Source organism: Gekko japonicus, unplaced genomic scaffold (assembly GCF_001447785.1).
Source record: "Gekko japonicus isolate JY-2015 unplaced genomic scaffold, Gekko_japonicus_V1.1 scaffold2299, whole genome shotgun sequence".
NCBI classification, from domain to species: Eukaryota; Metazoa; Chordata; class Lepidosauria; order Squamata; family Gekkonidae; genus Gekko; species Gekko japonicus.
The window spans coordinates 204,082-217,337 of NW_015170960.1; the positions used below are offsets into that span (position 1 = coordinate 204,082).

The 13,256-nt window shown below is 50.0% G+C and overlaps 1 protein-coding gene across 1 annotated transcript in view; it reads left to right on the forward strand.

Annotated features, from left to right (window-relative positions):
* Positions 1-13,256, forward strand: part of ADGRB1 (adhesion G protein-coupled receptor B1) — a 184,770-nt gene that overhangs the window by 153,997 nt on the left and 17,517 nt on the right. The window contains exons 11-14 of the mRNA XM_015418928.1: positions 87-188; positions 3,900-4,006; positions 5,715-5,909; positions 9,117-9,185. Of these exons, the coding sequence (XP_015274414.1) occupies positions 87-188; positions 3,900-4,006; positions 5,715-5,909; positions 9,117-9,185 (473 nt within the window). The remainder of the gene's footprint in view (positions 1-86; positions 189-3,899; positions 4,007-5,714; positions 5,910-9,116; positions 9,186-13,256) is intronic.

The following is a 13,256-nucleotide window of genomic DNA, read 5'->3' on the forward strand; positions in this document are numbered from 1 at the left end:
ATTTACCTTCTCCCTTCCCGCTTTCCTTCCTGTCAGAGAGGTACCCGACTCAACTCTCTCTCTCTCTCCCCCTCTCCCCTTTGCAGAACCCCATGAAATCTGCGACGAAGAGAGCTTTGCCTCCATTATTTGGAAGGAGACCCCGGCTGGAGAGGCGGCGGCCGTCCGCTGCCCCCGGAATGCTTCAGGTTGGACCAGGAAAACTCCTTGTGCCGTTAGCCTTGGTGGGCTCCGGGTTAGGTTCCGGTCCAGCCCTGGTACGGGGAGCGGCCCGGGTGGGGGATTTTAACTGGCTAGCGAGTGGAGGACGGTTGGTAGAATTATTTAGTCTGGTCTGATGTTTCCCTGTGCCTCCCTCACAGGGGAGTTGCTCCACTCCCTACCACTGGCTGCCAGGTTCCCTCACCAGTCGCATGGGATCGAGCTCCGTCTAGACCACCACTGGTCCCTTCCCCTCCTCACCATGGCTGACCTTAAATCCAACAACAACAAAAGTCCAGCACACGGTAATAAGTAGCAAAGAATCACAAAAAATACATCTGTGAGCTGAATTTCCCGCAGAATAGTCACGGAGGAGGCTTCATTCGACGTGAAATGCATCTATTACCTGAAGTAAATTTATCCGTAACGATCCATCATAGGAAATGCAGAAGCCAAAGAACTGACATTTCATTTAACAAGATATTTTAAAATACGATAACTCCTTCTTTCAGTGACCCAAAGAATGGAATTTTTCTCACGTGGACCTGAACAATGCGGTTTTTCGGTTGAAAAAATTCCCCGTTCCTCCTTTCTCTCTCCTTCCCCATCCCCCTTTCTGATTTACCTTCTCCCTTACCGCTTTCCTTCCTGTCAGAGAGGTACCCAGCTCAACTCTCTCTCTCTCTCTCCCTCTCCCCTTTGCAGAACCGAGAACCTGAACTTTGATGTACTATTTTGGTGAACCTATGTTGGGTAATACTTAACAACATTTATATAATAATATAGAGGCTAACCCAGTGGGACAGCGAGAGTGACATAATTTCACTCCCTCTTGAAGTGCTGGGTCTTCACCAACTGTTCACTACCAGGCCAAGACAATCCTGGGCCGAGTGAACGAGAAACAGGGTTTTTTCCCCCATTAAGAATGGTTATATCTCCTTTTCCAAGCCATGTTATCTGCCCTGAAGTCTCAGTGTTAATAAATAAACCATTACAATAAAAGGAAAAAGAAAAGAAAAAAGCAGTTTTGAGCCGGAAAGCGGCGGCTGCACAGGGGAGTTGCTCCACTCCCTGCCACTGGCTGCCAGGTTCCCTCACCAGCCGCATGGCATCGAGCTCCGCCTAGACCACCACTGGTCCCTTCCCCTCCTCACCATGGCTGACCTTAAATCCAATCTGTTGCTGAGGCAGGCCGAACGCGGATTAAATGGCCCATCTGACCGCACCCATAGAGTCTCAAAAACTGGAATCACATTGAATCTTACCAACTGCTGAGAGTCACATCTAGGCTTGCCAAGTCCCCCTGGGGGGCAGGGAAACCCCCGCCCCAGAGGCCCGTTCCCCGCTGCCGGTGGATCGGGCCCCGAGGGGAACCCCACCCCGACGTGCACGTCACCCAGACGTGACGTGGAAACGCCGGGCACGCTGGGGGCGGGGCTATGGTCATCCGAGGGAAAACTCTATGACACAAGCCACTGGCCTGGAGTCCCCCACTTGAGCTGAAATTTCACTTGGCAACCCTAGTCACATCCCATCTCCTTAAAAGACAATGCTTTTCTATTATTCTGTAAAAGAGAATTCCTCCTTAGAATTATACCTTGAAATTTAGAAACAATGTATGGACCCCAAACCCAGTATAATGTATGCTCACTCTGGATGGTGTGGGAGGAGTGTGAGCCAAGGCCACCCTACCCTCCTCCCCTAACCTAGGGGAACTCCTTCCCCCGTTAGGCCCACCCCCAAGCCTAGCCATCAGTGCCAGCCCAACTGATGACCAAACTCACACAAACTGCTTGGACCCACCCCACCCACTACCTGACTGCATGATTTCCTGGATGTGCCACTCCGTCCGGTTCCCTATGCCGCAGCCTTAGAAGACGTTGGCCTTGGCTCTCCTGACTATCAATATTATGGCCGCTTGGAATGGGAGGCTGAAGTCGAGGTCCCCTAGAGACATTTTGACTTTTCCAGTCTCTGCATCCCAGGACCCCTCTGCAAGGTCCCAAGAAGATGGGTCTCCAGTTGCAGATGTTCGGTCAAGTGCACCTGTGGTCATCAAAATGGCAGCAGCTGCACTGTACCCAACAGAGAAGAAGAAGAAGAGAAGAGATTGGATTTATACCCCGCCCTTCACTACCCAAAGGTGTCTCAGAGCAGCTTACAAACTCCTTTTCATCCCCCCCCCCACAACAGACACCCTGTGAGGAAGGTGGGGCTGAGAGAGCTCTGACAGAAACAGCTCTTTTTCAAGAACAGCTCCTGTCAGAGCTACAGTTTGCCCAAGGTCATCCCGGCAGGTGCAAGTGGAGGAGTGGGGAGGAGTGGGGACACCAAACTGGCTGCAATCATGAGTCATGTGTGTGCTAGAGGAAAAGTCTATCAATGGCTGCTAGTCATGGTGACTGAGGGGGACCTCCACATTCAGAGTCACTATGCCTCTGAATCCCAGAGCCAGGAGGCAACATCAGGGGAAGACCTCAGCCTCTCTGCCCTGTTGTTGGACTTCCAGAAGAACTGGTTGGCCACTGTGTGAGACTGGATGCTGCACCAGAAGGACCACTGGTCTGATCTAGCAGGTCTCTTTGGTTGTTCTTCTGAAGGCCTTGGCCTCTATGCCCTGTTGCTGGCCATCTAGAGGAACTGGTTGGCCACTGTGGGAGACAGAATGCTGGACTAGATGGACCATTGGTCTGATCCAGCAGGGCTCTTCTGATGTTCTTATGAATCCAGGAGTGCAAGCCAACGTTTCCTGTTTGATCTCCAGCATAATCCCGACCTCTTATCCCTCCTAACTGCTTTCTCCCAGTATAACCAATAGGTAGGCAAGATGGAGATGAATAGACAGTATGGTGTAGTGCTTAGAGTGTCAGCCTTGGATCTGGGAGACTCAAGTCCAAATCCTCATTTGGCTATGGAAGTTGGCTGGGTGACCTCGGGCCAGTTGCACGTGCTCAGTCTGACCTACCTCACAGGATTGGTGTGAGGGTAAAATGGGGGAGAGCTTAATGTCGCAAGATGCTGGCTCTCCATGGGGGAAAAAGGCAAGGTGTACGTGAAATAAATAATAAACAAGGGGGCTTTTTGAACCCCTTTGTGGACAACTGGTGTGATACCTCTGAATGTGGAGGTTCCCTTCAGTCACCATGGCTAGTGGCCACCGATAGACCTCTCCTCCATGAATCTGCCTAATCCCCTTTGAAAACCATCTATGCCTGTGGCCATCACTACATCCTCTGGCAGCAACTTCCACACACAGCACATGAAGCTGCCTTATACTAAATCAGACCACTGTTCTATCACAGTCAACATTGTCTACTCAGATGGGCGGCACCTCTCCTGGGTCTCAGGCAGAGGTCTTACACATCACCTACAGCCTGGTCCTTTTCACTGGCAATACCGGGGACTGAACCTGGGACCTTCTGCCTGCCAAGCGGATGCACTGCCACTGAGCCACGGCCCCTCCCCATTCGACCTATCTGCCTGGTGTTATCAACCAAACTGAGTCTTTCAAAGAGTCTTCCTTAATGGCTAGTCCATAGCTTTGGAATGTCCTGCCAGGGTTCTTTGGAGCCTTTTCTATATGATTATTGTAGCTTTAGTTTTCACAGGATCCTCCATCAGATGTTTCCTTAATTGCTGTGGACAGACTTCCTGATGGTCGTATTTTTGCCCCACCCTTCCCCCCCTGTGTCCTTCAGGATTGATCTTACGGCGCTGTGTGTTGGATGAAGAGGGCATAGCCTATTGGACATCTCCAACATACATCAAGTGTGTTTCCATCGACTACAGGAACATACAGATGATGGTAGGTATGAAGACCAAGCCAGCAACCATGGCCAGATGAAGCACCAGGAGTGTATATTCTCCAGCCTACAGTCCCTGAGGTCCATTTTGGAAGCAGGAGACCATGGGTTGTATTCAGGTATGGGTCTGGAGTTTGTTGGATGGCCCCATATACAGCAAGCTGAAAGTACATATGGATGAAGTGAAAACCGAAGGCTCCCAAGTAAACTCAGGAATTGTGGGATAAGAGGATGCTGAACTGCGGGCTATGGAAGGTCGGTAGTTCAGCAGTTCAAGACCCGAATGTGCCACATGACGGAGTGAGCTCCCGTCTCTAGTTCCAGCTCCTGCCAACCTAGCAGTTCGAAAGCAAGGAATTGCAAGTAGATAAATAGATACCACTTTGGTGGGAAGGTAACAGCGTTCCGTGCACGGCCTTGGTGTTTAGTCATGCTGGCCACATGACCACAGAAATGTCTTCCGACAGCGCTGGCTCTTCAGCTTTGAAATGGAAATGAGCACTGCAACCCTAGAGTCGGATTCGACTGGCTTTCGAGCAAGGGAACCTTTACCTTTTTGGTTGGTCTTAAACAGGGGTGGCCAAACTTGCTTAACGTAAGAGCAATACAGAATAAATGTCAGATGTTTGAGAGCCACGAGACATGAACAAATATTACACACATGGTTTTTTTAAATTTAAAAACATGCAAACTTGTTTTTTATTAACATCGAGGCTGCCAAAAAACCCATAAAATACAAAAGGGGTTAAAACAGATATCAGTAATGATATTTAACTTTAGATAGGGAGGGAGGGGAGAAAGAGAGAGAGAAAGAAAGGTGGAAAGAAAGAAAGTGGAACGAAAGCAAATGGGGGGGAGTGGAAAGAAAACAACTTTAAAGTCCACTTGTTGTTTGGATTTGCAATCTGTTTGGATTTGCAATCACAGTACAAGAACTCATGGGCACTCAATGAAATTGCTGAGTGGTCGGGTTAGAACAGATAAAAGGAAGTCCTCCTTCACCCAAAGAGTGATTAACACATGGAATTCACTGCCACAGGAGGTGGCGGCGGCTACAAGCATGGACGGCTTCAAGAGGGAATTGGATAAGCACATGGAGCAGAGGTCCATCAGTGGCTATTAGCCACAAGGTATAGATAGGGGCTCTGGGGCAAGGGATGCTCTGTGTTTTTGGTGCTTGGGGGGGGCAACAGTGGGGGGGCTTCTAATGTCCTGGCCCCACTGCTGGACCTCCTGATGGCACCTGGTATTTTTGGCCACTGTGTGACACAGAGTGTTGGACTGGATGGGCCATTGGCCTGATCCAACATTGGCGTCTCTTATGTTCTTATGTAAATGTATCTTCCGAGACCTCCACGCTGGCTGGCTTGGAGAAGGCATTGAAAGAGACAAATGCCTTTTCCAAGCCAGCCAGAGTGGAGGGTCTTTAATAAAGCATTTAAAGTTGCTTCCTTTCTCTGCTCCCCCCCCATCTCAAGCCTGCTCAGGGAGGGGAACTCTGGCTGGTGACGGGAAAACCGATTGGGGAGGCCTGCCTCCCCTTCGCTTCCCCAGCCGCCCTGCCGGGAGCCACACCATATGTGTGAAAGAACTGTGCATGGCTCCCGAGCCTGGTCTTAAAGGTGTCACTGGACTCAGACGTTGTTCTTAAAATAAATGGGTGAAATTAAAATAAAGTGACATCACCTTTTTTTTCTTTTGCCTCACCAGACGAGGGAACATCTGTCCAAAGCCCAGCGGGGCCTGATCGGGGAAGGGGTGTCTGAGGTGTTGCAGAACCTGGTGGAGATCTCCCAGGATGGGACCAGCTACAGTGGGGATCTGCTGTCAACCTTTGACGTGCTCAGGAACATGACGGAGATCTTCCGCAGGGCTTACTACAGCCCCACTGGTGGTGACGTGCAGGTGAGGGGCAGGTGGGGTGTATGAAAACTAGAGAGAGAACGCTCTTCTATAGATGCTAGTAAGGAACTCTCTGGCCCGTGGCCGGCACCACAGAGTAGCAAGCATGGACTGTTGTTGAGGCTCTCAAAGCAATGGAACTGGAAGAAAGTCGGAAGGATATTCTGCTCGGCCTCACGCTTTGTTTTGCCTGCTCTCCATTTTAACGTGGAGAATTCGTGATTTATGGAATCGTATAATCATAGAATGTTAGAGTTGGAAGGGTGGAAGAAAGTCAGAAGGATATTCCGCTCGGCCGCACATTTTGTTCTGCCTGCTCTCCATTTTAACATGGAGAATTCCTGATTTATGGAATCATAGAATCATAGAATGTTAGAGTTGGAAGGGGCCTTGCAGGTCATCTAGTCCAACCCCCTGCACTCTGCAGGAGCAGAGCCGAAAGAGAGCCCTACAGCATCAGTGGCTATTAACCACAAGGTATAGATAGGAACTCTCACTCTGGGGCAAGCGATGCACTGTAATCCTGGTGCCTGGGGGTGGGAACAGTGGGAGGGCTTCTAGTGTCCTTGCCCCACTGCTGGATCTCCTGATGGCACCTGGTATCTCTGGCCACTGTGTGACACAGAGTGTTGGACTGGATGGGCTATTGGCCTGTTCCAACACTGGCTTCTCTTACGTTCTTAACATTCCCAAAAGATGGTCGTCCAGTCTCCACTTGAAAACGTCCAGCAAAGGAGCATCCACCACCTCCTGAGGCAGTCTGTTCCACTGCTCAACCACTCTGACAGTTAGGAAGTCTCTCCTGATATTTAGCCGGTAACGACTCCCTTGTAATTTCCACCCATTCGATCTAGTCTTGCAATCCAGAGCGAGAGAGAAGAGATCTGCTCCATTTTCTGCATGACAGCCCTTCAAATACTTGAAGACTGCAATCATGTCCCCTCTAAGCCTCCTCTTTCCCAGGTTAAACAGACCCAACTCTTTCAGCCTTTCCTCATAAGACTTGGATTCCAACCCTCTCACCATCCTGGTTGCCCTCTTCTGGACACGCTCGAGCTTGTCAACATCTTTCCTAAAATGTGGTGCCCAAAACTGGACACAGTATTCCAGGTGAGGCCTGACCATAGCAGAATAGAGTGGAACTACCACCTCCCGTGATCTGGACACAATGATCCTGTTAATACCTCCTAAGATCGCATTAGTTTTCTTCGCAGTCACATCACACTGCAGGCTCATGTTTAGCTTGTGATCAACTGGAACACCTAGATCCCTTTCCCACATGTTGCTGTCAAGCCAATCTCCTGCCTTACATGCCAATGGAGATCCTAAGCAACTTAGAACATTCTCCTCACTTCCATCTTTTCCCTCACAAGAACCCTATGAGGTGAATTGGGCTGAGAGTGTGTGATTGTCCAAAGGTCACCCAGCGAGCTTCCATGGAATGAGTGGGGATTCGAACCTGGCTATCCCAGATCTTAGTCCAACGCTCTAACTACTACACCATGTTGGCAGGTTGACACCTCTTCAATCTGACGTTGTTTTCAGTACTCAGCTCTTCCAGAATCCATTTCAGAAATAATTCCAGGAATTATTTTTTAAAAAATAAAACATTCCACAAACCCGTCTCTTTGCTCAAGTAGAATCCAGGAGGAATGAAGAGGAGGAGGAGATTGGATTTATACCCTGCCCTTGACTACCCAAATTTGTCTTAGAGCAGCTTACAAACTCCTTTCCCTCCCCCTCCCCACAACAGACACCCTGTGAGGTGGGTGGGGCTGAGAGAGCTCTTGACAGAAACTGCTCTTTTTCAAGGACAGCTGTGCCAGAGCTTGTGACTGACCCAAGGTCACATCAGCAGGTGCAAGTGGAGTGACAGAAACTGCTCTTTTTCAAGGACAGCTGTGCCAGAGCTTGTGACTGACCCAAGGTCACATCAGCAGGTGCACGTGGAGGAATGGGGAATCAAACCCGATTCTCTAAGATTAGAGTCCGCGCACTTAACCACGACACCATACTGGCTCTCTGCTGCGGGATTCTGCAGCAAGGATCTCCTCATCTCTGCTTCGAAAGCAAAGATGTTTTGAAACTGAACTGATACCCCCTGTGGGATAGAATCGATTTTCAGGACATCAGACGAAAAGAACCAGCCTGGTTAATGGAAGACGAGGAAGCTGATACCGAGGCATCAAGTGTCCACATGTCCAAATCAGACCTAGAAGGATTCTGTTTTTATGTAGTTTTGTTGGAGCAGTGGGGAATTCGTCCTTTGGGGAAGGTCACTGGCAGGGGGTCTTAAAATGATACACATCGTCTCTCAGAACTGCAGTCCCTCCTGGTTTCATGAACTAAACAGAGAGGGCAATTGATTGCTTAGAAGTAAGAACCTCTTTTCTCTCAATCTCCTTCTTGGGGCTCTGGAGGAACAGAAGGGCGGGGAGCCAGGAGATAGGCTGCGTGGAGGGGCAGCTAATGGAATTTGCTTTAGACCTTTTTGTGTGCATCGTCTGGGGGAGTTTTGGGCACCACAATCTGAGAAAGATATAGACAAGTTGGAGCGTGTCCAGAGGAGGACAACGGAGATGGCGAAGGGTCTGGAGACCAAGTTCTATGAGGAAAGGTTGAAGGAGCTGGGTATGGTTAGCCTGGAGAGGAGACGACTGAGAGATGGTATGATAACCATCTTCACGTACTTGAAGGGCTGTCATCTGGAGGATGGTGTGGAGTTGTTTTCTGTTGTCCCAGAAGGTCAGACCAGAACCAACAGGTTGAAATTAAATCAGAAGTGTTTTCTGCTAAACATTAGGAAGAACTTGCTGACAGGTAGAGTGGTTCCTCAGTGGAACAAACTTCCTCGGGAGGTGGTGGGCTCTCCTTCTTTGGAAGTATTCAAACAGAGGTGAGATGGCCATCTGGCAGCAGATTGTGTGAATTTAGGCAGATCAGGAGAAGGGAGGGCAGGAAGGGTTTCAACACTGCTTGGTTCTTGTGGCCCTTTCTTTACACGCCCAGGGAAATGCCGAATGCTACTTTGGGGTCAGGAAGCCATTTTTCTCCAGGCCAGGGAAATGGTGGCATTGGAGTTAAAAAGAATTTAGCTAAAATCCCACTGAGTAAACTGTATGCCCAATTTAATCTCTTTCTTCATGTTTAGCTTTAGAAATCTCACCTCCAGTTTGAGCTCACCGTTTCCTTCCTGTTTTCTCTTCCCAGAGCTTTGTCCAGATCATCAGCAACATCTTGATGGAGGACAACCGAGACAAGTGGGAAGAAGCTCAGCTGGTGTGTAAATCTGATTCCCCAGATAGGAGGGAAGAGCCACTTGAAATTGTGTGTGTGTGTGTGTGTGTGTGTGTGTGTGTGTGTGTGTGTGTGAGAGAGAGAGAGAGAGAGAGAGAGAGAGAGAGAGAATGAATGAATGAATGAATGAATGAATATGGGGGTTGCAAGTCTCTGACTCCCAGCTCCTAACATTCTTTACAAAACATTGACAGCCTCGAAGCCCTTGGCTTATGTTACTTACATAAAGCGAGGCAATGTCAGGTAGAGTTAGAGCGTGGGCTATAACCAGGGAGATGAACGTTTAGCTCCTTGCTCTGCCACAGAAGCTCGCTTTGTCTTCTTGGGCCAGTTACTCTCGCTCAGCCCAGCCTACCTCACAAGACTGTTGTAATGATAAAGCACAAAGAAATTCCCCCTCAGTTCCTTGCCAGTTTAGTGTAGTGCTTGGGAGTGTAGACCCTTTTCGTCCTCCTTCTCATCCTCCTCCTCCTCCTCCTCCTTCATAATGCTTGGCTTTCTGTTCCTGCTCCACTCTCCCATGAAAGCAACCAATCTGCTTTGGAGCATCTATGCAAGAGTTTATGTTTCATCTGGCCCTGTTTTTTAAAAAATTTGTATCCATTGGTGTCTGTAACCTTGCACTGAGACAACACACACACTGAATGACGCACTTTCAATCCACTTTCAATGCACTTTGCAACTGGATTTTACTGTGGGAAATGGCAGACGCTGGGTATGACTTTCCAAGCCCTTCATGACCTAAGGCCCACATATTTGAAGGGCCGTCTCTTTCCATATGTCCCTGCATGCCGGCTACAATAATCAGGCAGCTTGCAGAGGAGGGAGAGCTTGTACCTGATTGCATGCCGGCTACAATCATCAGGCAGCTGCCTGATGGTTACCCACCACTCAGGGTGGTCCATCAACCGGAGCCTGGGTCTTTTCCACCGTGGCCCTGGCTCTCTGGCACGGGCTCCCTGAAGAGGTGAGGCGGTCCCCTCCTCTTTGCTGCAAGGCCTGCCTCTTTGCCTCTTTGCCTGGGCTTTTGAAGAGGGTTGGATGGCAAGGCATTTGGATGGGGGGGGGGAGATTTGGGGTTGGCTCTCTCTTATTTTTGTTTTTTAAATTGAAATAATGCAAAACTGGTATGTGCCACAATGTCTAAACAATGGAGAACTACTGCACGATTTGACGCTGCCGGTCCTGCTGCAAGTCTGAAGCCATCGAAGCTGATTAACACATTGGAGATTGGCGTCCGGTTTTGTATTGGATTGTTACTGTTCCCAATGCATGTCAGTAAGAGTATGAAAACCACAGCCACTTAGAGGGAACGCTGGGTGGTCCATGAACCAGAGCCTGGGTCTTTTCCGTCGTGGCCCTGGCTCTCTGGCACGGGCTCCCTGAAGAGGTGAGGGGGGTCCCGTCCTGGGGGATCTTCAGGAGACGCTGCAAGGCCTGCCTCTTTGCCGGGGCTTTTGAAAGGGTTTGGATGGCAAGGCATTTGGAAGGGGGGGTGGAGATTTGGGGTTGGCTCTCTCTTATTTTTGAAAGTGTTTTTGGCTATTTCCGTAAGCCACCTTGTACTACAAGGAACAGTGGGAAATAAGTGTTTTGATAAATACACAAAAATAGAAGAAGAATAAGAGGAAGAATAGGAGGAGGAGGAGGAGGAGGAGGGGGAAGGGGAGTAGTAGTAGTAGGAGGATTTATACCCTGCCCTTCGCTCAGAGAAGCTGCGGTGGCTCAAGTGGTTAAGATGCTGAACTGCAGGCTGTGGAAGGTCAGTAGTTCAGCAGTTCGAGACCCGAGTGTGCCGCATGATGGAGTGAGCTCCTGTCTCTAGTTCCAGCTCCTGCCAACCTAGCAGTTCGAAAGCAAGAAATTGCAAGTAGATAAATAGGTACCACTTCGGTGGGAAGGTAACAGCGTTCTGTGTGCCTTGGTGTTTAGTCATGCCGGCCACATGACCACGGAAACGTCTTCGGACAGCGCTGGCTCTTCGGCTTTAAAACGGAGATGAGCACCGCAACCCTAGAGTCGGATTCGACTGGCTTTCGAGCAAGGGAACCTTTACCTTTACCTTTACCTTCACTCAGAGCCTCAGAGCAACTTACAAACTCCTCCCCCTTCCCCTCCCTACAACAGGCACCCTGTGAGGTAGGCGGGGCTGAGAGAGCTCTGACAGAAACTGCTCTTTTTTTCAAGAACAGCTCTTGTCAGAACTATGGCTTGCCCAAGGTCATCCAGCAGCTGCAAGCGGAGGAGTGGGGCATCAAACCCAGTTCTCCCAGATTAGAGTCCGCACACTTCACCACGACACTAAACTGAAGAAGGACTGGGCTGAGATAACCTCAGAGGTGACATTCTTTAGCTGTAAGGTCAATCAGCCCACTGACCAAAGCAGCCATTTTCTCCTGTCGGGGGCTCAGTGGCAATGGCAGGAGATCTCCAGGCCTCACCTGGAGGCTGGCAACCCTTTGGGGACTTGAAGGGCACAGCCGTGTTTTCCCTCAGTCTTCTCCTTCCAAAGCGAAGCATCTCTCTCTCCGCCGATAACACAGTTATCCAGAACCCTAATGGAGAATAGAACAAAACAAGCTTGGCAAAGCTTGTGATGATCTGGTTCATTTGAACAGAATGGAGCGGGTGCAGAGGAGAGCAGTGAGGGTGATCAAGGGCCTGGAGACCAAGATGCCTTACAAGGAAAGGCTGAGGGACTTGGGAATGTTCAGTCTGGAGAAGGGGAGGCTGAGGGGGGACAGGATGGCTCTCTTGAAGTCTTTGAAGGGCTGTATCACTCAGAAGAGGGCAGGGAGCTGTTCCTGTGGGCAGCAGAGGAGAGGACTCACAATCATGGGTTTAAATTAAAGGTGGGAAGATATTAGGGAAAACCTTTTGACCATCAGAGTCCTTGCACCAGTGGAATCAGCTGCCTGGGGAGGTGGTGAGCTCCCCCTCCCTGGCAGTCTTTAAGCAGCGGCTGGAGAAACCCTTGTCAGGGATACTGTAGGCTGATCCTGCATTGAGCAGGGGGTTGGGCTAGATGGCCTGTACGGCCCCTTCCAACTCTGTGATTCTCAGGATTCTCGGATTTGTTCCCACAGTTGCTTTTCAGTGCTGTCTCTGCCTGCATTTCTGTACTCAGACCCTAGATGGCGGTGGTGAGGAAGTCTAAAGTCAGCATTCATGACCGTCTGCTTTAAAATATATATCCCTGATCGATTGAGGGGTTCCTCCCCCCACCTCTGTATTCTGCACATCCTTCACCTGGTTGCAGAAATAAGTTTCTAGTCCTTCATAAGTCCTCTGAGCAGGTAGAGTCTGATGAATCCTCAGGAGCCAGCAGATTCTCAGCGTGGAGAGAGAGTGACGGGATTGGGAGATGGGAAATCTTTAGAGCTGCTGGCTCCAGATTGGGAAATCCCTGGAGATTTGGGGATCAAGCTTGGGTTTGGGGAAGGGGGGGGACTCGGCGGGGCATGATGCCGTACAGCCCACCCTCCAAAAGAGCCATTTTCTTTGGGCGAACTGATCTCTGTAGTCTGAACATCAGCTCTAATTCCAGGAAATTTCCAAGCCTCACGTGGAGCCTAGCAATCCTAGAGGTCTTTCCAGTCACAGAAATCTCCTGAACAGAAATTATCCCCTTCCTCCGTATCAGGGGTCATTTTATAGAAAAAGAGGTGCAGGATCTCATTAGCACAGCTCATTAGCATAACTTATTTGCCTATGCCACACCCACTGACATCACCCCCTGACATCACCGGAAGTGAGAGCTAGCACCTGAATAAAACTTGGTCTTAACGGTGGCACTGGAGTGCTTTGGACCAGGGGGCTTGGGGGGGGGGCTCTGCAACTTACCTGGCTTCTTCTTGCTCTGACTGAGGGCTGCTGGGAGCAGGGGGTGGGGCTTGTTGCCTGTGCCCGCCCCCTGGGCTCTTTACTGCCGGAGCTCCGCTCCTGTGTGCTCCTGCAGGAAATTACCCCTGGGTATGTTACCTCTGATCTAGCTCGGTCCCTGCCCCCCCGACAAGCAGTGTATCTGTGACTCCCCCCTTCACACATTCCTGC